The 23,884-nt window shown below is 38.9% G+C and overlaps 2 protein-coding genes across 4 annotated transcripts; one reads left to right on the top strand and one right to left on the bottom strand.

Annotated features, from left to right (window-relative positions):
• The first annotated feature begins 419 nt into the window (after window positions 1-419).
• Window positions 420-5,267, top strand: lhfpl5b (LHFPL tetraspan subfamily member 5b). The gene is made up of 3 exons (XM_074644541.1): window positions 420-998; window positions 4,453-4,692; window positions 5,132-5,267. Exons 1-3 carry the CDS (start codon window positions 590-592, stop codon window positions 5,140-5,142), a joined length of 660 nt encoding a protein of 219 aa, XP_074500642.1. The 5' UTR covers window positions 420-589; the 3' UTR covers window positions 5,143-5,267.
• Window positions 5,268-5,376: 109 nt separating this feature from the next.
• srpk1a (SRSF protein kinase 1a) lies at window positions 5,377-23,090 on the bottom strand. 3 transcript variants are annotated; one of them, XM_074644532.1, is made up of 16 exons: window positions 22,954-23,090; window positions 22,269-22,323; window positions 16,671-16,798; window positions 15,459-15,567; window positions 15,213-15,300; window positions 14,804-14,891; window positions 14,204-14,310; window positions 13,241-13,406; window positions 13,121-13,146; window positions 12,555-12,780; window positions 12,051-12,410; window positions 11,761-11,861; window positions 10,577-10,684; window positions 10,325-10,394; window positions 9,143-9,235; window positions 5,377-6,753 (listed from the first exon to the last, which is right to left on the bottom strand). In XM_074644532.1, the coding sequence occupies exons 1-16, from the start codon at window positions 22,964-22,966 to the stop codon at window positions 6,569-6,571; spliced, it is 1,923 nt and encodes a 640-aa protein (XP_074500633.1). In that variant the 5' UTR covers window positions 22,967-23,090; the 3' UTR covers window positions 5,377-6,568. The 3 variants fall into 3 exon arrangements, with proteins under 3 accessions (XP_074500633.1, XP_074500634.1, XP_074500635.1); XM_074644533.1 differs by lacking the exon at window positions 9,143-9,235 and adding an exon at window positions 7,812-7,904; XM_074644534.1 differs by lacking the exons at window positions 22,269-22,323; window positions 22,954-23,090 and adding an exon at window positions 21,907-21,971.
• Between the last annotated feature and the right edge of the window lie 794 nt (window positions 23,091-23,884).

Below are 23,884 nucleotides of genomic sequence, written 5' to 3'. Positions count from 1 at the left end.
ATTAAATTTAAAAAATAAGAATTATTTAAGACTTTTTCAGACAAACATCTCTGAGTAAATTTTAAGTTACTGACATGGATTTCTTATTTGTTACAAATTGAAGAGACTCAAAATAACATTAATTTTCAATTAAAAACAGTTATATAGATGGGGTTCAGTTAAGAAATATAGCTTTATGAATATGAAATTTCCCTACGAGGATAAAAAAAAAGTTCAATATAAACAGCTATCACCACATTTAAATAAGTGATATTTAAACATATAATTCTCAAAGTCTTTCTATAATTAAATAAACAATATGGGTGAACCATAAAACCTTTCCTTTTTTTTGTTCAGTCTTGTTGATCTCATTGCTTATTCTGTCAACCTCTGACGTCAGATTCACGTCATTAATTAGAGATGTGAGGGTGCTGTCCAGGGTGCTGAATCCTGAGCCAGGGTCTCTTCATGCACAGCAGCCACAGCAGCAACAGGTGTTGACTCCTCAGGAACTTGTTGGTCAGAAACCTGAAGGAGAATGCTTAAAAACTGAACTTAAAGAAGTCAGAGAGATATTATTAAGAACATATTTAAGGAGAGCTGATTTAACATGGATCTGCTTCCAGCCCAGGAAGCTGCTAAAATCTACCACACCAACTATGTGAGGAACTCTCGAGCCATCGGCGTCATGTGGGGCGTCTTCACCATCATCTTCGTCGTCATCACCGTGGTGGTCTTCATCCAGCCCTTCTGGATCGGGGACAGCGTCAACACGCCGCAGGCCGGATACTTCGGCCTCTTCCACTACTGCATCGGCAACGCGTTGACCTCGGAGCTCGTGTGTAAGGGCAGCGTGCTGGACTTCAACTCCATCCCGTCCCCGTCCTTCAGGACCGCCATGCTCTTCGTGGGGACCTCCATGCTGCTCATCGTGGCCACCATGGTCTGCTTCAGCCTCTTCTTCTTCTGCAACGCAGGGAACACCTACAAGATCTGTGCCTGGATGCAGCTGGCCTCAGGTCAGGTCAGCAACGGTTCTGATGGGTCTTTATGATGTTTTATACTTCTAATGCACCACATTTCACTGGTTCATAGTCTACTTTTTACTCCAATACAGTCATGTTATAGTTCAGATTCATATTTAACTTAAAAAATATATGATCAATGTAGCTATAAGATATGATAGGCCTATTGATTTAAGTACACAACAACATATAAAGTAGTTAAAGCTAGCTCCATTAGTAGACTAATAATAATAATATAATATAATATAATAATAAATATAATATAATATAATGTATATATAATAATATATAAGTCTATAATAATATAGGGCTGCAACTAACGATTATTTTCATTGTCAATTCTATTGATTATTTTTTTGATTAATCGATTAGTTGTTTGGTCTATAAAATGTGACTGTTGACTATAGACTTTTTTTTCTTTAAAAAAATACTCAAACCGAATTAATCGACAATCAAAATAGTTGGCGATTAATTTAATAGTTGACAACTAATCAATTGATTGATTAATAGTTGCAGCTTTATAATAATATAACTCTTTGAAGTGGTCCATTCTGCATGATTCATTTTACACTTTTGATAATAACATCATAATAATAACTTTATTTATAGAGCACTTTTCATGATGTAGCTTAAAGTGCTTTACAAAAGAAAAGAAAAATGTAACACATTCAAACAACAGACAATAAGAGGACAATAGATGCTAAAATATATTAGTGAAATCAAAAACTACATTTATTAATATACATAATATTACATATCAGTAGTAATACTTACTGTGTGTACTTCTTGAATGCAAAACGTTTATTGTAATGGAGTATTTTTACATTTAGGTATTATTACTTCTACTTAAGTAAAGTAACTGATAAATTCTTCCACCACTGGTGACTGTGGTTACTCCAATACAGTAATGTTATAGTTCAGATTCATATTTAACTTAAAAAAAGATATGATCTGATGATTTTTTTTGTATATGTAAATATTGTATGTGTTTTATTATTTCATGTGTCTAGTGTGTTTCTAATTTTGGTGTCATGTCTTATCACATTTAATGTTGTATTGGTTACTTCCTTTATTGTCTGGGGTGGGAGGAAAAAATGGATGAAAATTAGATGACTACTTATTTGCTCTGTAATTTATATGCCTTGCAATGTTCTTCCAATTAAAAAAATAATAATAATATATATATATATATATATGATCAATGTAGCTATAAAATATGATGCATATTTAGGCCTATTGATTTAAGTACACAACAACATATAAAGTAGTTAAAGCTAGCCCCAGTAGTAGACTAATAATAATAATAATAATAATAATATAATGTATATAATATATATAATATGTGTATATAATAATATATTGTAATAATATAATAATATATAAGTCTATAATAATATAGGGCTGCAACTAACGATTATTTTCATTGTCAATTCTGTTGATTATTTTCTTGATGAATCGATTAGATGTTTGGTCTATAAAATGTCAGAAAATGGTGAAAAATGTCCATCGGTGTTTCTCAAAGCCCAAGATGACGTCCTCAAATGTCTTGTTTTGTCCACAACCCAAAGATATTCAGTTTACTGTCATAGAGGAGTAAAGAAACCAGAAAATATTCACATTTAAGAAGCTGGAATCAGAGATTATTGACTTTTTTTTTCTTGAAAACAAACTAAAATTAATTAACAAATGAATCGACGATCAAAATAGTTGGCGATTAATTAAATAGTTGATTGATTAATTGTTGCAGCTCTATAGTAATATAACACTATGAAATGGTCCATTCTGCATGATTAATTTGAAAAACAAACGACTCCGTTGCTTTTCATATTCAGAGTTAATGTTAAAATCTTGGCAAAGGTCACACAGTTCGTGCAGGAACTCTAACCGACTCCAGTGAAAGTACACATTCAACAAAACCTTTACTTTAGTTCAGTACCTGAATATCAAAAGGGAGCAGAGGGTCTGAAGGAGGACTGAGACCTCTCTCTTATGAAAGGTTCACTCTAAACGGAGTGTGAGGTGATAAACTCGTCCTCTCGCCTCTCTGGTTTCAGGCGAGGTGTGTGTTTGTACTGGATGTGTTGTTCTTCACTATGGAGGGCAATAAGGAATCCAGTTTCAGTCCAGACTCTGACACCTCTGATGGAGGATCGGTTACATGTAACAAGATCAGGTGTTGCTTGGTTGTTAACTGATCTAAACTCACACCTAAGACACACCTGCAGGGCCGAGGAAACCAGCCGTATCAAGCATTATCAACAAAATATACTAAAAGAATCAAAAGGTAAAAGTACTTGTTTTGCAGTAAAATGTCCCCTGTGACTGATATATTATCATATATTACATAATTAAATTTGTAATACTGATGAAACAATATGTAAGCAGCATTTAGATACAGTCAGGTAGTTTTTTTCCAATGGTTTGAACCCCCTGCCTCTATCAGAAGGAAAGAGGAGAGTTGGGTACCCGGAGGCAGAAGGCAGGCGACCAGGGCGAGGCTGCTGCACCGCACTCGGTTCCAAATGGTGGGCTAGGCCCGGTCGCACCGGACGGGAACCTGATTCACAGCCCTATATAATCAAATTATAATATAATGAAATGACCAATTACTTTGTAAAAGTCCATATAATTGTGAGAGTATATTATTTGTTTCTCAGGGTTACTAGGATCTAGATTATGTCTGTTATTGCATGTGGGTCCAATGGGAAAGGAAAGTTTAACAATGGTTGCCACGGCCATCAGGGTGCGAGTATGTGATGGCCTAATATCCAGTTGTGTTCCCAATATATATGAACACATCTGCCAAATTTGGTGCCTTTACCACAAAATGAACAATTGTTCTAATATGCTGAGCTACGCCGCCTCGCTATAACAACTCATAGACATCTGAAATGTGACATAGAGCCCAAACAGATACTGCTGTTTTATAAAGAGTTAAACGGCAATATGTTTTCATTTAAAAGTAATATGTAACTCTATCTTTCAAGTAAATGTAGTGGAGTAAATGACACAATATTAGTGGCATATAAATATATAACATATATAAGTTAAAGAAATGTACACAAGTACAGTTCTAGAGTAAATCTACTAGCTGTTCCACCACAGAATTGAACTTTTGTGCAATTTCTTGAACTTGCAAAATTCAGATTATAATCTAAATTTGTACATGAACTGTTGCAAAACCCCCAGAGGAGATGTTACCAGATGAAGAGCATTTAACATTTAAGAACTTTCATAACAGTGCATCCTGCAAACAGCCCCACTGAGCATCCTTCGCTGCCGCACCATAAATAAATTAAACCTCAGGCACTTTATGGGGGTACATCAGGCCTCCTCCTGCACCGGGGGGATCAGAAGAACCTCCCCAATATTTATTTAGCACAGTAAGAGCACACAAGGGGTAAATATTGCAAGGCTCCACCGTCTCAGTGTCCGTCTTCCCCCGCAGCTGCGTTGATGGTGATGGGGTGCCTGATCTACCCGGACGGCTGGGACTCCCCGGAGGTGAAGAGAATGTGTGGCCAGAGGACGGATAAGTACAGCCTGGGGAACTGCACGGTGCGCTGGGCCTACATCCTGGCCATCATCAGCATCCTGGACGCCCTCCTCCTCGCTCTTCTGTCCTTCACCCTCGGCAACCGGCAGGACAAACTGCTGCCGGACGACTTCGAAGTGGATGGAGGAGCAGGTAATGCAAACTGATGAAGGGTGTGGGTAGCAGGTGAGGTAACCAACTCTCTCTTGAGCTTGGTTTTAGGAGTCTGAATGCTGGTTGGAGGCCTTTTTTCACAACAGACATTTTGACTCGTCATAGATTGAAAAGCACCGTCTGCCCAAGAGGGAAAGCGTTTGTCCAATCAGGTGCCAGATTACTTTGTGGCAGCCCGTCAAGCGTCCAATGCTGGGAAGTGAGGCGATCCCTCGCATCCAAAAACGCCCATGTGGACACGTACCATGAGATTTACTCCTCTGGTTTCTGGCTTTGAGAGAGAGTAGCTCATGTTCACAAATATTGATTGAACTTTCCTAAACCATGGAAATAACATACTTGAATTCTTAATTTAGGTGGTGTTCCCCTTTAAATCCATTAAATAAAGATATTCATGAGTGTTTTCCCTCTTTTACAGAAAAGCCTTGATGAACACGGACCTTCAGGACCGCCGTGTGATGCAGCTACAATGAACAAGCATCCTAAAATGTCCTAGTGTAGTTTAGGTCAAAATGCTCACCGGACTAGCTGTGTTGACTTTTGGTTCATTGAAATGCAGCAGCCCTTTACTGCTTCACAAACTCAACGAGAGAGAGAAGAGTTTTAATTCGGTACGTGATGTTAAGCACCTAATAAACTCAGAGAAACAAGCTCGACAGTCGCTTTGTATTGTATGAACATCTGTTTTTATTGTATGGTGTGTTGTAAATCGACAGCTTACACAAAGTCTATGTTCTTGAATCTGACACTGATGTACATTTAGTTTTTAATCTAGGCTCAATAGATACATCGGTTACTTTGATATGATCAATTTGGGACACCATTACGCTAACATCAGATCTCACCATTTCTATGGTAAAAACAGTGACATTATTGAACAGTTGGCCATACAGCTCGAAAACATCTTCCATACGCTTTATTAAAACACAGCTACCCAGCTAAATAACTTTAGCTAAGATATAAGATTTGTTAAAAACTGTACATAACTGTAATATACATAAAGGCAACCTCTTTGGTACAGATATATACAGTTTATTTTCACTTTTTTCCTCCTTTAAATTGGGCTTCTGAACATGTCGTCTTGTTGAAACCTTGAAAACACTATATTCCTGAATTGTAATAGTCGTATGAGAATACCAGCCTCCCATGAGAATGAAAGATCTCATTTATTCTAATTAACTAACCACACTAAGTACCAGGTGACAACGGATTTGTTATGGCTAAATAATATGACCTACATTATCAGACAGTGGATGTCTCAGTAAGAAACTCTGTCTGGAGAAATGCTGAGAATATTACCACAGTCAGTGTAAGTGTCAGCCCAGTGTGCAACTTCCTAAGCCTACTTTACAAATACAAAATATATACCTTACATGTTTTTAATATAAGATCAAATAATTGTTAAAAAACAACAACACAGCACTAATGAAAATGCACGAGAAAAGAAGTGATAGCGGATCCTTTTAAAGGGGACAGAATGACCAAGAAAGGCTACATATCCTTAATTTGTTTAGTGCAGGAGTGTAACAAACAAAGGATGAGTCACTAGAAGTACAATAACAGGTTTGCTTAGTTGGGAGGGTGAACGGAGCACAGCAGGTTGGAGCCAACATGACCACAAAGTAATATAATCCACTGGATTCCTGACGTCATCACACTGAGAGAAGAACCAACATATACAAAGCAAACGTACACAGAAGCATTAGTTCAATAACAAGAACATAAGAAATCCAAAAAATAACAAAAAAAAAAAGAGAAATAAATATTCATCTGATATGCCCAAACTGGAAAGTGATCTGTTGCAGTCTCTGGAGAGATTGGGAGGGAGGGGAGGTGTAATGGTTGGAGGTGTCCACTAGAGGGTGAGCCAGGCGTGACGCAAGCAGTCCGCGGCCGTGGCTCTCTTCTCTGGGATCAGCTCCAGCATGGGAAGCAGGAAGTCAGTGAAGCACTCGGCTTCTTCGCGGGGCCACTCGTACTTGTCGACCAGCACCTCCAGCAAACCCCACGGCTTCAGCTTGGTGATGTGTTTCAAATCACCTGCAGACGAACAGGCAGACGCTGCTTCAGAGAGCCATGCAGGAATACAGCACAGCAATTTCCCACATGTAAATTCACTACTGTGTCTGTGAAATCTAGGGCTGTCAATCGATTAAACTATCTAATTGAGATTAATCGCATGATTGTCCATAGTTAATCGTGATTAAGCGCATATTTTTTTTTTTTCAAAATGTACTTTAAAAGGGAGATTTGTCAGGTATTTAATACTCTTATCAACATGGGAGCAAATATGCTTGCTTTATGCAAATGTATGTATTTATCATTAGAAATCAATTAACAACTCAAAACAATGACAAATATTGTCCAGAAACCCTCACAGGTACTGCATTTAGCATTAAAAAATATGCTAAAATCATAACATGGCAAACTGCAGCCCAACAGGCAACAACAGCTATCAGTGTGTCAGTGTGATGACTTGACTATGACTTGCCCCAAACTGCATGTGATTATCATAAAGTGAGCATGTCTGTAAAGGGGAGACTCGTGGGTACCCATAGAACCCATTTTCATTCACATATCTTGAGGTCAGAGGTCAAGGGACCCCTTTGAAAATGGCCATGACAGTTTTCCTCGCCAAAATTTAGCTTCAGTTTGGAGCATTATTTAGCCTCCTTCACGACAAGCTGGTATGACATGATTGGTACTAATGGATTCTTTAGGTTTTCTAGTTTCATATCAGTTTAAAACTGTGATACAACCTCTGAAAGATCGATTGCATTAATGCATTAAAGAAATCAGTGGCGTTAAAACGAATTTGCGTTATCGCATTAACTTTGACAGCCCTAGTGAAAACATAATCAAACATCTAGATATGACATGCATTGAATATTTTACTTAAAATAACTGTCAATGTATTTCTAAAACAGGCATTTCTTTTGAGTTGTAATATCTAATGTTGTAAATGTTTTAACAAAAGTTTAAGTGAAAAAATTTCACACAACAGATGTGTGAAAAAATGATAAGCGGCTCCAGGGCATGATCTTAACGACAGGCAGAAAGCCTCCTCTAATCTCGACACTGATGCTTCTTTGTTTTACCTTTCTTGGTGAAAAAATCCTTGGAATATTTGCCGGTCATTATGAGTTTGCGTGGGACACTCCCCAGCAGCTCAATGATCAGCGCTATGTGGTCTACAAGGCAGACGATTGCAAGAGGAGAGGGACAAGACAGACAAGACAAACAACAGATTGGTCAGACAGTGTCCCGGTCACAGGCCCACTCTGGGTGTGTGGGTGGAGGAAGAGAGAGGTCAGGCTGACAGCACACCGTACTCACACACACATACTGTATGGGCCAGATTGTTGCAGAGGTTGGAGGTGCACAGACCTACAGTTAGAATTATCAAACAAGGCCACCAGACATTACAAGAGCTGTAACGTTCTTCAACTTTTTCCATCTCTGTGTGTCGACAATCAAAGAATCACAGACACTGGACGGGATAGTGACAAAATTCCCATATTGCCGATGACAAATTTATACATCTAAGATGAAAGAAATACTCTTTCTGAAATCTGTACTCGGCCTTTAACTGATACGCCTGTAATTCAATCTCAAAGCTAACACATTCAGTTGCTCATATTAAGTTAAGCTTTCTAGCTTGCTAAATTGTTAGCCTCTGTGGCTTCTAGACGCCGACAGTAACGCTAATATTGCTGTTGCTTAGCAGCGGTGTTCTCACGACATAGCCACTTGAACGCCGAGCATATTGTGTGTACACAAGTTTCATTTGAACGCAACCAAATGTACAAATCTTTGCATCAATATAAGACTTAAAATAAGGTTCTTCTTCTTCACCTGAATTCAGTGCATTTTCATTTTGCTCATCTGCTCTCTGTTTTCACAGGCTACAACTGTATAAGGTGCGCGCCCAGCTGCATAACAGCTCCCTCTTGAAGCCATAACATCTGGATCACCCCCCGGTGGATGGCTGTTAGTTTAGGAAGCGCTTGATTTGACAAGCAGCTGAGTTTTCTATGAGCGGAGCATTTTAAACGTCAATATCACAGTCGATTTAATTGTGGGAAGTCAAAATCATGATCGCGATTAATATTTGATTAATAGTGCAGCTCTATATACCCTTCAGGCCTGTAAATAAGAGAAACACCACAAGTTAAATGTATTTGACCACCAGGGATCAATACTGTATCAAGTATGCAGCCAAGTCTGGAGATGGCTACAACTAAGAGGGACTTGAGTCAATGTCTGATGGCATTGTTCAAAGTAACATACATTTATCGGTCTGTATTCATTATTTTGTCTGCACACGCACAACAGTTTTGGTAGATCTAAATGTGCTGACAGGAACCTTCCCCCCTTCACCTCCCATCCACCGTCCCCAGAGCGAGCCACAGACAGAGGGGTGGCGTACCTCTCTTGGTGAAGTATTCCTGTGAGTATTTCCCGCTCAGTGCATAGTGACGAGGGATTTTACCGAGCAACTCAATCATGAGAGCAAGATGGTCTGGAAATGAGGCACATCAGAGGAGGAGAGACAGAAAGTCAGAGGGTTTAGAGAGGGGAGGAGGAGAGGAGACAGGAGAGAGATGGCAAACCGTTACGTGAAACAATGTATTAAGAAACAATGGATGATGACAGCCTCGGATGACGGGACATTTTTTCACATCAAACGCTACAAACACATGTAGGCCATTCACTTTCATATAGGAAAACAAACCATGACCCAAAATAAGGCTTAAAGCACAGCCATCAAAGACATACGCACTAAAACTTGTACAACAGATCCTGATACAGAATAAGAGATTAGTAAAAAACACAACAGAGCAATCTGTGGAAGAATATTAAGCAACAGCCTCATGAGTTCCTGTACTGTAGGTGTAAAAGCCAATTCACAGCAGCTGCGGGGCGTGTGCCAATAAACTGAAGGTTGAATCTTAGCACACATACCTGACCTGACATGCCACAGCAGAATCATGTCAGCACAGAAACCTCACGCTAAGCATCAAGCCAACGTTAACATAAAGGAAGCGTAAGGATGAGAACAAATGAAACGTGGAGAGAGTGAGTGAGCGAGAAGATGAAGAAAAGAAGAGGAAGGAAATGAGAGATGGCCCCGTCTCCAGCGCAGCAAAAGTGTGGTTTGAGGTGTTAGAGAGGAAATAAACACAGGAATGTTGGTTCTCATCATCACATGATTCACATCTACATTTCTTCTCACTGTAATGGAGTACCTCATTTAAGTGTTAACACTGTGGAAAGTTAAGCAAAGTGCACTGCAACTTATTATTCCATCTGCACAATAACTTGCCATGCTTACTGTGAAACTCTTATTAGATGTGTAGATATTTTTAAATAATTCATAATGGCAATAAAAACACAGATGAGGGCTAATTTTACAAGTAAAACATCATGAAGCTTTTCACAGTAGCAATAACTGTTAAAAGTTACCACCAATGCTAAATGAGTCCTACCAGTGAAGCATAAATTTCAAAATTTCAATATTCAATAATTTCAATATATCAATATATCATTTAGGATTAATGCTGTGCAGTTATAACTGGAGAAAGAGAGGAAGAGGAAGTCCCAGCAATACCTTCATCCCTGGAATAATCTTCTCCAGAATGTGGTTCAAACAAGTAGTCTCCTGTGGCGAGCTCGAAGGCCTGAGAACACAACACAATCATCATAAACACAGGAAAAGACACAGTATGGAGGGATATATTTACTCCCTCGCACCACCTGCTACACTATCATAACAGTTCAAGGTACATATGGATGATGATTTTTTTTTTTTCTTTGGTTTTAATACAGTGCGATATAGCTGATTGTCAGTTCAATCTCTCACCATGCAGGCTGTGCTCCATACGTCGGCCGGTGTGCTGTATCCAGCACCGATGAGCACCTCTAAGGATCTGTACTGCCGCGTCTGGATGTCTTCTGTAAAGTGCTTGTGCTGAGAGAGGAGAGACAGAGGGGGGGGAAACAAATCCTAAAAAAAAGGACTCCAAAATATGTGACAGTGTCAGAGCCGAGGACCGGAGGACAACTTTATTCAACTTCATCTACCATTCAATTTCAAAACATAGATCTATACAACAAATTAAAGGTCTTATTGATATCATTTTTAATTACACAAATCATTTTTGAAAAATAATACATCCACAGAGCTTTTAGAAAGGTGCCAAATAAAAGTGTTTTTTCCTTTAAAAAAAAAGAAATTATGACTGATTTAATCATTTTAAAAAATTTTGCTGGGTTCAAAATTTATGTTTTGTTTATCTCTGTGGAAGATATATGACGTCTGGTTCCCACTTCTAACAAGACTGGTGAGCCAATAGCATAACAACGTTGGTATCACGTGGTGTCTCTGGGTTGTCAGCGATCAAGTTGACAGTTAGTGTGGAGAAAACGGATAAATGGCAGAATAAGTGAATAATTACCGCGGCAACAAGTGAAAACTGACGTTAGCACATATTAGCTGTCTTAGCTTAATCGTCCGAACAACAATAACCCATAAAATTACAATTCAGCATATTCAAACAAAACCACCAACAACTACCATCAGCCAAAGTCCTTACAACCTTAACTAATACATAATATTAAATAAATATATATATATATATATATATATATATATATATATATATATGTATATATATATATATATATATAATAAAAATATAAATATAATATAAAATATAATATATTATTAATATTATTATTATAACGAAGATGTGCATCAGAGGGGATTTAAAAGTGGGTGGCTGACTGAAAAATGAAAAGTGATATAAGGGTTTATTTTGACCAAACCAGAGCTGGTGATTGTTGGAAAGACCACACAAGATGGTTTTGGTGAGTTATATTTTGTTTCTGTCGAGTTTGAATGTGTGTTTTACGATGCTACGCCGCTAGAACAATGGGCTGGAAGATTAAAGTATTTCTATTTTGGTAGCTAGATGACACTGCATGTGTTCCTAGCTGGAGGCTTCATCCCTAATCAGGAAATCCCTCAGGTCATTAACTACTCACCACCCAGCAGGCATTTCCCAAGTCTGCAATCTTGACCTTGATCTTGTCTGAATTAACTGGCTCAAGGGGGTTGACTAGCAGGGATCCTGCTGTCAGCTTGCCTATATCAGAGCAGAGAGAGAGGAAGAGATAAGAATGAGATAAACATCCAATAAAAGAAGAGACTACCGATCAATATTTCAAAGTTCACATGGCTGAGCCGTTATTAGACTTCCAAAGCAGGCAAGCCAGAGCAAACAGCTACCAAAAAAACTCTTTGTTAGTAAATATACTGATTTTGGTTGACTGACCGTCCTCGCTATCGGGCCCGTCATCACCCTCCTCCAGCAAAATGCTTCGCTCCAGCTCTCCGTCCTCCAGCCCAGCAGGGAGGTGTCTCTCAGTTACTCCACTGCTGCGAGAACCCCTGCCTTCAGTGTCAGTGTCCAGCTCCTTGAGATCTGCAGGGTCCACACCGTTGCAGATGAAGTGAACAGGGGACTCCTCGTGTTGCTCCTCCTGACTGGCACATTTCTCTGTGGGCTCTGCGTTGCCGTTGTGTTGGTCTTCGTCCCTCCACTGGGACTCCCTCTGGTCCGCCTCCACGTGGCCATTACAGTTAACCTCCAACTCTGGTCCCACCCTCTGGAGATCTGCATTCACACTGCTCTCTGAAATGATCAGGAAAAGACAGATGACATTTATTTTTCAAATGACTCATACCGAGGATTTTATTACCGTCTCACAACCGTGACAGAACTTTAACCAACAGCAATGACAAATTTAAGAAGCGCTCTGTGGTGTTGGCTTCTTACCCTCCGTTTCCTCATCTCCCAGCTCCAGAATAGACACCTGTCTGAGAGGGGCACAGGCCCGTCCCATTGGTGACTGTGGGTCTTCATCTTCATCCTCTTCATCCTCTCGTGTCTCTGTGGTCTTTTCCATCTCCTCCAAGTCCAGGATGCACTTTTCCAGCAGCTCCGCCTGACGCTTCTGCTTCTTTTTTAACTTTTTCTTCTTGTTCTTGGACATTTTCACCATCTGTCAGAGAAGAACGTAAGAAACGAAATAGCCCTCATGGACAGTTGCGTATTTGTGGGACTGCTTTAAAAGGACCAGTGTGTAGGATTGAGGGGGATTTATTGGCAGAAATGGAATATAATATTCATAACTATGTTTTCATTAGTTTATAATCACCTGAAAGTAGGAATTGTTATGTTTTCGTTACTTAGAATGAGGCGTGAGCGGAGGAGTATTCAGTTGGTGGCAATCTGCACTGCTAGATCCTAAATCCTACACACTGGACCTTTAACTGTGTGTTATACTGAAAATGTGGGAAGTTGATGTCCTATGCAAAGAGTAAATAACAAAATGGTTGTACCTGTTTTGGAGCAGGTGCTGTGCTTACTGGAAAAAAAAAGAGAACATCAGATGAGTACAAACTGTTACCAAACTGAGCTCATGAATGTACAAATGAAGTGTTGAAGTGTTTGTCTCATACTTGCTGAACCAGAGGGAGGAGGCGCCCCAGCCCTCTGCCATTCTGTGGCTTCGGCTGCGAGCTTCCGGACATAAGGCTCATCAACACTCATCAGGATGTTCTCCGGCTTGATGTCGGTGTGGATGATCTGACACTTTGTGTGCAGGTAGTCCAGGCCTTGGAGTACCTGGGAAATTAACAAATGGAGAAGGATTGTAAAAGCTTAACTGCATTTTTTTTTAACTGAAATAAACACTTTTTAAATATATTTCAACATCCTTTTCTCTATGTCTGTTTTGGTGTTCTTCACAATTTAAATATATGGAATAAAAAGCTGATACACATATGCCTCATAGGAGCACAAATCTGGGCAAACTAAAAGACTTAGGATGTAAAATCAATTATCAAAGCACAAATAAAGAGCAATACTTAGTGGTAATGTATGTGAAATGTATCAATATTGCTAAATAGTATAGACATGTATACATGTATATACAGTACATAATCATCCAGTCCATGTATATCCGTTTGTATTGTTTACACTTAAAGAACACTTGACTTGCACATATACATTTTTATTTTATTGTTGGTCATTGGTGCTATATTTATAAAATATTGATATATATACACCTATTTTTTCCCACTACTTGTGCACATAACAGTCCTGTCTATTCCTATCTATATCTGTCCAGCTTTGTTGTCCTTGTCCCTAGCGGTTATTTCTATTTTTGTGTAAGTATGTTTAGAGAGATGCATAAAACCAGAGTCAAATTCCTTGCATGTACGTACTTGGCGAACAAAAACTGATTCTGAATCAGTTACTTGTTGCATTACGAGCTGCTTGACTGAAAAAAAACAACACAAAATGCTCTGCCCCGACAGGTTTATACCCGTCACACACCCTGGAGGCTACCTGGCTCTTGTAAACGAGTGGAAGCTACAACCAGCATACAAAAAGGTGCGACACTGTGGGTCTAATGTTACCTGTCTTATGATGCTCTTCACACACGGCAGGGGCAGTCCCTGGTAATTGGACTTTATTATCCACTTCAATAAGTGATGCCCCAACACCTCAAACACCATGCAGACATCTGGAGATCACGGCAGTTAAGATAATACACTGGAAAGCCATTAGAAGAAAACAATTTACTAAACACACTGAGGCCCTGTGGTCATTCACCTACTGTATATGAAGATCATTAGCATTATCTATAATGAAAAAAGAGAGTGGGTCATGGGAGTGTGAACACTACAGTGCTGTTGAGGAGTGTCATATTGCAGCTACAGCTCTCCCTGTGGCATTCAGGGGATCTTACGCAGCCAAAGTGTGGTGATAGGTGGAGTTCTGTTTGGGACACAAGGTTCCATTTTGTAAACCTGTCACCTGTTGTTTACATTGTTACTTGCATACTGCTTTCACAGCTAAATTTGACACCAGTGGAAAGAATGATCCTCTCCTTGTCAAAATGTTTTTCTAAGAATTAACAGGCTTTAGTCTTTCCAGTGGGGAAGCAATTAAACAGATCAAATCTGAATCATAAAAAAGAGCAGGAAGTATTAACAATATGTGGCTTTAAAGGATACGGGTTCCATTGATACCAGAGATCTTGAAGTCGTCGACCATCTGGACCACCATCTCCCGGTTGGGATCATTGGGGTCTGAGTTTCTAACCTGGGAACAAAGAAACAGAACAACGCAATCCAAACAATCAGGATTTACACTTACTAATGTTAGACTGGACCAATACAGGATCGGCATGCCTGTCTCTTAAGCTGTAGTCATGTAATACTGCTTGAACACACACGCCTAGCATGCTGAATGTTGTTACACAGTACTGTATGTGAAGTCACACCTTATGTGAAGTCTGTAATGGTTTTCACTGTACGGAAGATCCTGTTGTCCTTTTGTTATGTGTGTTATTTGTGTACATTTACTGTGCTTCCTGATTTCACCTCACAACAACTTCCGTGTACATTTAACTCATCTACTCACAGATCTGAGGAGCTTGATCTCATCCACTGCTGTCTCCGTGTAGTGCTCCGCACTCTTCACCACCTTCATTGCAACAAACCTCTTCACCCTGCAACCACAGAGCAAGTAACGTTCGCTAACAGGAAGCATCGTACAAGGTCCTACCACAACAGTCTCAAGAGTCAGCTGCTACTGAAGCTGTATCCAACTTCAGGCCTCAAAAACAAAACAATGCAGTAAGAATATGCAGTAAAGTTTTTCTCGTACTGGACATCCCAGGCGAGCCACACGGTGGAGAAGTGTCCCCAGCCCAGTTTCCGGATTACATGGTATTTTCCGTTGTAAAGGTCTCCTACTTTTACATGATGGTAACCACCTAGAAGAGGAGAAAACGCACGTTGACGAGAGAGTTCAGACAGTCAGTCAACAACCTAATAAAAGGCAAAACTCTTTTATTGTAACTGTCATACAAAGATCTTAAACCTGCAGTAGGCAGAACATTTTTGGCATCATTGGGCAAAAATTCCATAATAACCTTTCAGCATATTGTAATTCAAGTGTTCTGAGAGATAACTAGACTTCTGCACCTCCTCATTGCTCTGTTTTCAGGCTTTAAAAAAATTGCCCGTGACAGGAGACTTTGGCCAATCACAGCTCATTTCAGAGAGAGAGCGTTCCTATTGGCTGTGCTCCGGCTGGTGGGTGGTGCTTGGTATTTCCTCAACAGATCTCAACATGGCTGCCGGGTCACAAACTTTCTAATTTTACAGCTAAACAGTACACTACAAGATGTTTCTGAAAACATTTGAGGAGAGAAATAGACATTACAGTAACAGAATATTGATTCATATTTGATCAGCGCCGCCTAGTTTGACCGTTTGAACAGAGTTTGCAAGTGATTGACAGCTGATCAGCACATGTCTATTCGTTGTGAAAATTCGCAATACAAGTCAAAACTGAATTAATTACGTGGGTACAATGGATAGCGCTAGTCCCAAACGTGGCTAATGAATGAATGACATTAGCAAGAGGCCATCATTTAGCTGCCCAGAGCACCATCACTCTTGTCTAATCTTTCCCACATGCTTTGTTTTGCAACCATCCCCAATTCCGTGCTGTTCTGCAATCACCTGCCATAATCTATCTTTAAATTCTGCATGTCTGTATTGCTTTATTTCATTATTGTAAAGTGCTTTGTGCTGGGAGAGGAAGTGAATGTTTATCATGCTATTTTGGATGATGACATTTGCATTTACGGTGGCTCTGAGTGGTCAAACCCTCTTTTGCCTTTTGACGGATGCGAAAAAAACAGAAAATCAAACCTGTTCTGAAAACTTTAATGACAGATGAAAGTTTCGGAGTCAGTGTGTGCAAACGTGATTGACACAACGTGAGGTCGGATTTATTTTTAAACGTGCAACAATTTCAGAATAAAATATTATGGACTTGGTGTGCAAAGGCCTTAAGACGTATACTCACCTTTGCAGTAGTCGTTGGGGTCCTCCTGCTCCTCATCATCAGAGCCGAGGATCTCCTCAGGTTCCTCGGGTTCCTGAGGCGACGCTTCTTGCTGGGGTTGCTGTCGAGCCCTAGGGTTGACTGGCTGTCTGATGGACAAACACATGCACACAAACCATCACAGACTTGATTAGCAACAGAGACCCTGACGTATTATTTCCTGCCTAGGAACAGAAGTCTTTTAACCTTTACAGCACTTGTTATCAATTACCTGCCATATAATTATATAAACCCATTCAACAAATATTTAACAAGGCAACGGTAATGGAAGTGTTCATTTATAGAGTTTCAGTTAACTTTCATTAGCCTCCACCCCGTAGATTTAACCACACCCAGATCCTGCTTAATGCATTACAGGTTACTGTTCCCAAAACAAAACAGCAGAGCAGCAATTGGCATTATTCCCACAGGAGAGCTGTACTGGCCAGACACCAGACCTTTAACCCTCTGACAGGTTGTTAATTTGAATCATATCATCTGGGAATTATGGTGTGAGCTTTGGTGTAACTGTCTTTAAGTGTTGTTGGTTTGACAGTATCGCTCCTGGTTTAACCCACTGAAATGATCTATACTTTTAAATTTATGTTAAACACCATTAAGAGTGATCAATAACTTGAATGACTTTGAAATACTTGAAAACAAATAGCGAGCGACGTCCAGAGCTAATCTGCACCTGTATCTGCTGGATGCAAATATTCACAAACAAATACACAGCAGCTTGCACATTAACAGAGACCGTAAGCAAAGACAACTTGAGTTATAAAAACAAAATGAAAACTGCATTTGAACTTCTATATCTTGCTGGAGGTGACGAGACGCTGTCAAAACCTTGTCAAACCATTCCTGCCACAACAGATCCACAGACTCCTTCCACAGATATCTCACACACAAAATATAGGAGATGTTGAAGGAAATCTGTGCTGCAGGCTATATTTTATTAATACATATCTGAATAAGAATGGTTTTACTAATCTTAACGCAGTCCTATTTCAGGTTAAGTGCGTGCTGTGCAAATGTGTTGTTTAAAAGACTGTTGAATCAGGACTTGAGTACTTGCTGTTGGTAGATACTAAATTAGTAGGATCAGGGTAAAAAAAACAACTGCAGCTGCATTCAAAAAAAGAAAAAGTACATGCATCATCATTAAGAAAGAGATTAGCGTACAAGCCTGTGTGTCACTAGTGTCCCGCAATTACAAAGCTCAATTATTTTGTCATTATGTCTGGCTGTCAGACGGAAGAGACAAAGTACTTCTAGAGCAAGTCGTAGAAGACTAAACCAAAATGAAGATATTAAGAAAAGAGCATTAAGAATACGACTCAAGGTCAGGTAAGTGTTCATACACAATTAATGTTTGGCATAAAGAAAGGGAATGTATGAAAGTCTGTGCATATTAAATATTCAGATTTTGTAATCTATAGTTAGTTCCCGGTGTTTTGACCTTAATTGCAGCTAACAATTTAACAACGCAGGCATCACTGAATGACAAGATAAGTGTATAAGTTGAATATATGATGCCCTTCTTAAGAGGATATACTGTACCTTATGTAGTGGCCATTTGTTGCAAAATCAAACTCAAATCAAAGGACCACTGACGCGCCATGGGTAAGTGGTTTACGCAAGCAGAAGAGTCCACTGTCCATGCAAAATGTGTTTGTTTCTGATGGTTTATTCATCAAAAAAGCAAGCAAGCAAACAAAGCACAAAGAAAACATTGATGTCGCTGCCTCTCCTGTTCTGGTAAGAAAACCATCGGCCCACCAAGGTGCATGATGGTCCTACCTGCCCACCTACATATATAACAACGGGTGCCCACAAACAAAATACTTATCACGCAAAAACTAAATATAGGCTACTAAACAAGAAAATAATTACACTAAACAAATAACTAGCAAAAGAAAACATTAGCAAAAATCAAGTCTAAACCATATAAGGAGAATGTGCCTCAATTTTTTAATGAGATTAATCTCTCATTTGAGGTATCATTATATTAGTAATACAACTCTTTAAATGAGAAATTAAAAACATAGCGATTCTGGTGTTTCAACCAAGCACAATAGAGCATTTTTGACAGCCAATGTGTAGGAAAAAGGATCAGGCTTTACAGCTTTAATCACAGAACAACATCATCAGTTGTTTTGTACAGTAATAAAAAATCACTCTAGCATGTGAGCACTTTGTGTATTTATGTGTAACATCCTATAATATGTGTTTGCCAACGGTTCAGTTCCTAATATTAACTTGAAAGCCACGCAGCCTGATGTTACTTCCTCCACAGACCAGATTAAAGCTGCTCATCACCGCGGGAGGCAAGAGAGCCGAGATCACATTCAAATAAATTCCTAAACTGGTCTGTAGTGTCTCGCAAATGAGCTGCTGGTTTCCGCATAATCTGCAACCTACTTATTCATGCCTGACACGGTTATTTGTAGCAGAGAGATTTTAAGGCATGTTTGTGCATCAATACTAACAGAACAAACTGCTACAATTAATTAGTGAATTTTGACTTTTTAATGATGTTTGGTTTTTTTCATTTGAAATGCTACTCTTGCATTACTGCATTTATTGTAATTAAAAACACATTTGTAGGAAACAATCAGAATTGATAATAATTAATCTTCTCAATTCTCATACTCAGTCACGGCTCTTCACTGACTAGCGAAGACTGAAGACAGGGAGGAACCAAAACAATATCATTACTTAAATTTGGAGCCAGACACAATTATATAATTAAAATAAAAAATAAAAATACAACCTGACCTCAAGACGTTTAATGAAAAGGTGAAACACTGGCTGAAACTAAACCTAACCTGTGAACACTGATTTCTGATTGGGAACATACATATGTATATTGATTGTAAAGTACGATGTTGTATTATGTGATTTTTATGTATGATGTGGTATTATGTATTTTTCTTTTTTCTTAAAAGCCTTACCAGGGACAAGGTCTGCAAATTAGCTACGGCTAGAAGTCCTATATGCATTGCATCGGTTGCACTTTGATCAAGTGTAACAATGCCTACATGTATTGTCCCTGTCAAATAAATTAATAAAAAAGAAACTCAGATTAGTCCATTGTCATGAAAGGAAAATACCTGCCTGCTCTAATTTTGGGTGGGTGCTCCTATTTTTTCAGTTTGGGTGAGAAGGCAACTATGCCTCTAATATTCAAGTTGTCCTGATGTATTTTGTGATGATGTGTTTTCCCAGAGAGGCTTAAATTAAACAGATATTTATCCTGACAATTGATACAGACCAATAGCTCCTACAGTCTTTCACTACAAGGGTTACCTCTCTTTCTATACATAAGGTGCTCAGCATGCAAGCATGACTGTGTGGCATGCAACGGTTGTTTTAAGTTATATTTAGCGTCTTAGTATCATATGATTCTTCTGTATGATGGACATGCCTGTTTGAGCCATGAAGATAACGCTGTCAGGAGGTGAGTATCTGCAATAGTGCCGTTTTCAGTGAAACGCCATGCTTCGGTGGGCTGATGTGGGCTTCTTCATTCTCTGGTTTTAAATATAGCGCAGGCTGTTATGCAACACTCCCGAGGATGCCACTGATGGCATGATTAGTAAATTGTTAGGTACACCAAAACAATCAGTAGAAAGATCAACGCTTTCTCGAGCCCTGAACGTTGCATTATCTTAATGCAATCATTCATACACTATTTTTATAGTAGGACATAGCCTTCGAGTGGTTTATTTCTGGCACTGCATACTGCACATCCTATACGGGTATAGCTTACATCTTATGAAAATAACTGTCCAAATGAAGAATGCTAATGTCCTGACTTGAACCACATGCAAAAATGGTAACCAACCCTGTTATGTGCTCATGATTCTTCTGAGATATGTCTTTTTTGAAAACACATTTTTTTAGGATAGCATTCCTATAAGTCGAAGACTTGGTATACATATATGTATGTATACATCTGTCTTTGGATGCATGTGTACATTAATACACATTTATGTATATATACTGTATATTTGTCTTATCAACTTGTCCTACCATTTTACCACTTCTATTATTGATATGTTTTGTGATGTTCTGTTTTAGCAGTTACCATATTTGTTTTACCCTATCTTCTTTTAATATCTGATGTTCTGTTTTAGCAGTTACCATATCTCTTACTTTATTTATCTGCTTTTATTGTCTTGTGAAGCACTTTGTAACATCTGTTTTGAGAAGTGCTATATGAATATTTTTTTTATTATTATTATTATTATTATTATGTTTGGATCATGCACAAACCAAAATAAAGCATGCAGTCAAGGTGTCACCATCATCCACCTCTGACTGAACTGAACAATGCTAATTTCCTGACTTGAACCACATGCAAAATGGTAACCAACCCAGTTATGTGCTCATGATTCTTTTGAGATATATCTTTATTATATTTGGATCATGCACAAAGCAAAATAAAGCATGCAGCAGTCAAGGTGTCACCTTCATCCACCTCTGACTGGAATGAATAATGCTAATGTCCTGACTTGAACCACATGCAAAATGAGTAACCGACCCAGAGTGCTCATGATTCTTTTGAGATATCCCTTTATTATGTTTGGATCATGCACAAAACCAAAATAAAGCATGAAGTCAAATATTTTTGAGAGTTACAAGTTCTTTTCACATGGTCATGGAGCATATATACTGTATATTTGTATTCTGGGGGTATCGTTCCTATGCAGAGGGTAGTTTAGTTTATTTATTGACTACACTGAGGGCGTTTTATATTTTAATAATTTATTTATTTATTGTGTTGAGTTGAATGTGCTACTTATTTTGTACTGAAATTACCTTATACCTTTTTTCTTTTCTTAAAGCTGACTCGGTGTAAACTGCTCAGAATTCCAATGTACTTATAGGTGCAAATGGCAAATAAAACTCTTGAAATCTTGAATCTTGAAAGTGTCACCATCATCCACCTCTGACTGAACTGAATAATGCTAATGTCCTGACTTGAACCACATGCAAAATGGGTAACCAACCCAGAGTGCTCATGATTTTTTTGAGATATGTCTTTTATGTTTGAATCATGCACAAACCAAAATAAAGCATGCAGTCAAGGTCTCACCATCATCCACCTCTGACTGAACTGACTAAATGCATGCTTCTTGAGGAGGGTGTCATGTACAAAATGAAGAGATGAGGAGCTTTAAATAGGGTTATATATACAAAAAAAAAACACTTTTTGCTGGTCTTCTTTGCTTTCTGATGTTCTGTTTTAGCAGTTACCATATCTTTTACTTTATTTATCTGTTTTTATTGTCTTGTGAAGCACTTTGTAACATCTGTTTTGAGAAGTGCTATATATATAAATGTATTATTATTATTATTATTATTATTATTATTATGTTTGGATCATGCACAAACCAAAATAAAGCAGTCAAGGTGTCACCATCATCCACCTCTCTCTGAGTGAACTGACTAAATGCATGCTTCTTGAGGAGGGTGTCATGTACAAAATGAAGAGATGAGGAGCTTAAAATAGGATTATATATATATATATATATATATATATATATATATTAAAAAAATTAAAAAACTCACTTTTTGCTGGTCTTCTTTGCTTTCCCCCTCTTCTTCCTCGCCTGAAGGGCCAGAACTGTCAAAAGAAAAGCAGTGACCAATTATCTTTCCATTGTCTGGGTTGCCATTTGTTGTCACACTCAAGACAAAAAGGGGATGACACTTGCAGGAGGGGAATATATACAACTATAACTCCCCCTACAGCCTATAAACCCAGTCATTAATGCACTCTATTATATCATATATGTAACAACCAATATCTAAATGACAATGCATCTGTCTGTTTGATATTGGAAGCCGTTCAGTTACATCACTGAGCACCAAGCTAACCTCCCAGGTAACCGTTCCTCTGCAAAACACTAGTGTGGCATGAGTCACTCTGGTGGCTAACTAGTCGTTTTAACACAACACCTGGTTAATGATGTGGGTGTTTTAAAGGTTGTGTGTTTGAGCTAGAGAGCTACACGCAGCTACATAATCCTATCATGTCTCATTGAAGCTAAAGCTAACGTCTAGAGGAGCTAACGCAGCTCAACAGTGCGTGACAGACAGACGCGTTCAATTAAACCTCCTCCTCTGTAACGTCTGCAGCTCTGCTAACACTTTAGAGACCGCAGAGAGAGACACAATCTGCAGTGTCAACACTATACCCGGGATAACATGTACTCCTACAGTGTGCGGCGGTGTGTCGGTGTAACAGATTTACCTTTTCTCTCCATGTCTGCTGGATTCGTAGCTCAGTAGCTTAGCTACAACAACCAGTGATCGAATGTTCCACGCATGCGCACTGGGGCGGTTTTTCGCTCAAGAGGAGCTTCCTCCAGTGATGTCTCCACCTGAGCACCAGATATAGACTAGAGTACTACACTGAAGCTGCAGGGGAAACACAGATATAGACTAGAGTACTACACTGAAGCTGCACCAGATATATACTGTAGTACTACACTGAAGCTGCAGGGAAACACAGATATATACTATAGTACTACACTCAAGCTGCAGGGAAACACAGATACTACTATAGTACTACACTGAAGCTGCAGGGAAACACAGATATATACTATAGTACTACACTGAAGCTGCAGGGAAACACAGATACTACTATAGTACTACACTGAAGCTGCAGGGAAACACAGATATATACTATAGTACTACATTGAAGCTGCAGGGAAACACAGATACTACTATAGTACTACACAGAGGCTGCAGGGAAACACAGATATATACTGTAGTACTACACTGAAGCTGCAGGGAAACACAGATATTACTATAGTACTACACTGAAGCTGCACCAGATATATACTGTAGTACTACACAGAGGCTGCAGGGAAACACAGATACTACTATAGTACTACACAGAGGCTGCAGGGGAAACACAGATATATACTATAGTACTACATTGAAGCTGCAGGGAAACACAGATACTACTATAGTACTACACAGAGGCTGCAGGGAAACACAGATATATACTGTAGTACTACACTGAAGCTGCAGGGAAACACAGATACTACTATAGTACTACACTGAAGCTGCAGAGAACACACATATACTACTATATTACTACACTAAAGCTGCAGGGAAACACAGATACTACTATATTACTACTATAGTACTACACTGAAGCTGCAGGGAAACACAGA

The sequence above is a fragment of the Sebastes fasciatus genome, chromosome 8, assembly GCF_043250625.1.
Source record: "Sebastes fasciatus isolate fSebFas1 chromosome 8, fSebFas1.pri, whole genome shotgun sequence".
In the NCBI taxonomy this organism is placed as follows: Eukaryota; Metazoa; Chordata; class Actinopteri; order Perciformes; family Sebastidae; genus Sebastes; species Sebastes fasciatus.
The sequence above is the reverse complement of the archived record's forward strand: the minus strand, read 5'-3'. Positions and strand labels throughout refer to the sequence as shown.

Excerpts from the sequence above, each read along its gene's own strand:
- srpk1a (XM_074644532.1), bottom strand. Across the intron at positions 11,862-12,050 it reads CGGGCCCGATAGCGAGGACG|GCAAGCTGACAGCAGGATCC; the intron begins GTCAGTCAACCA and ends GCTCTGATATAG. Across the intron at positions 9,236-10,324 it reads AGATTATTCCAGGGATGAAG|ACCATCTTGCTCTCATGATT; the intron begins GTATTGCTGGGA and ends CCTCATTTCCAG.
- lhfpl5b (XM_074644541.1), top strand. The coding sequence starts at position 590 with ATGGATCTGCTTCCAGCCCAGGAAGCTGCTAAAATCTACCACACCAAC. Across the intron at positions 999-4,452 it reads CTGGATGCAGCTGGCCTCAG|CTGCGTTGATGGTGATGGGG; the intron begins GTCAGGTCAGCA and ends CTTCCCCCGCAG.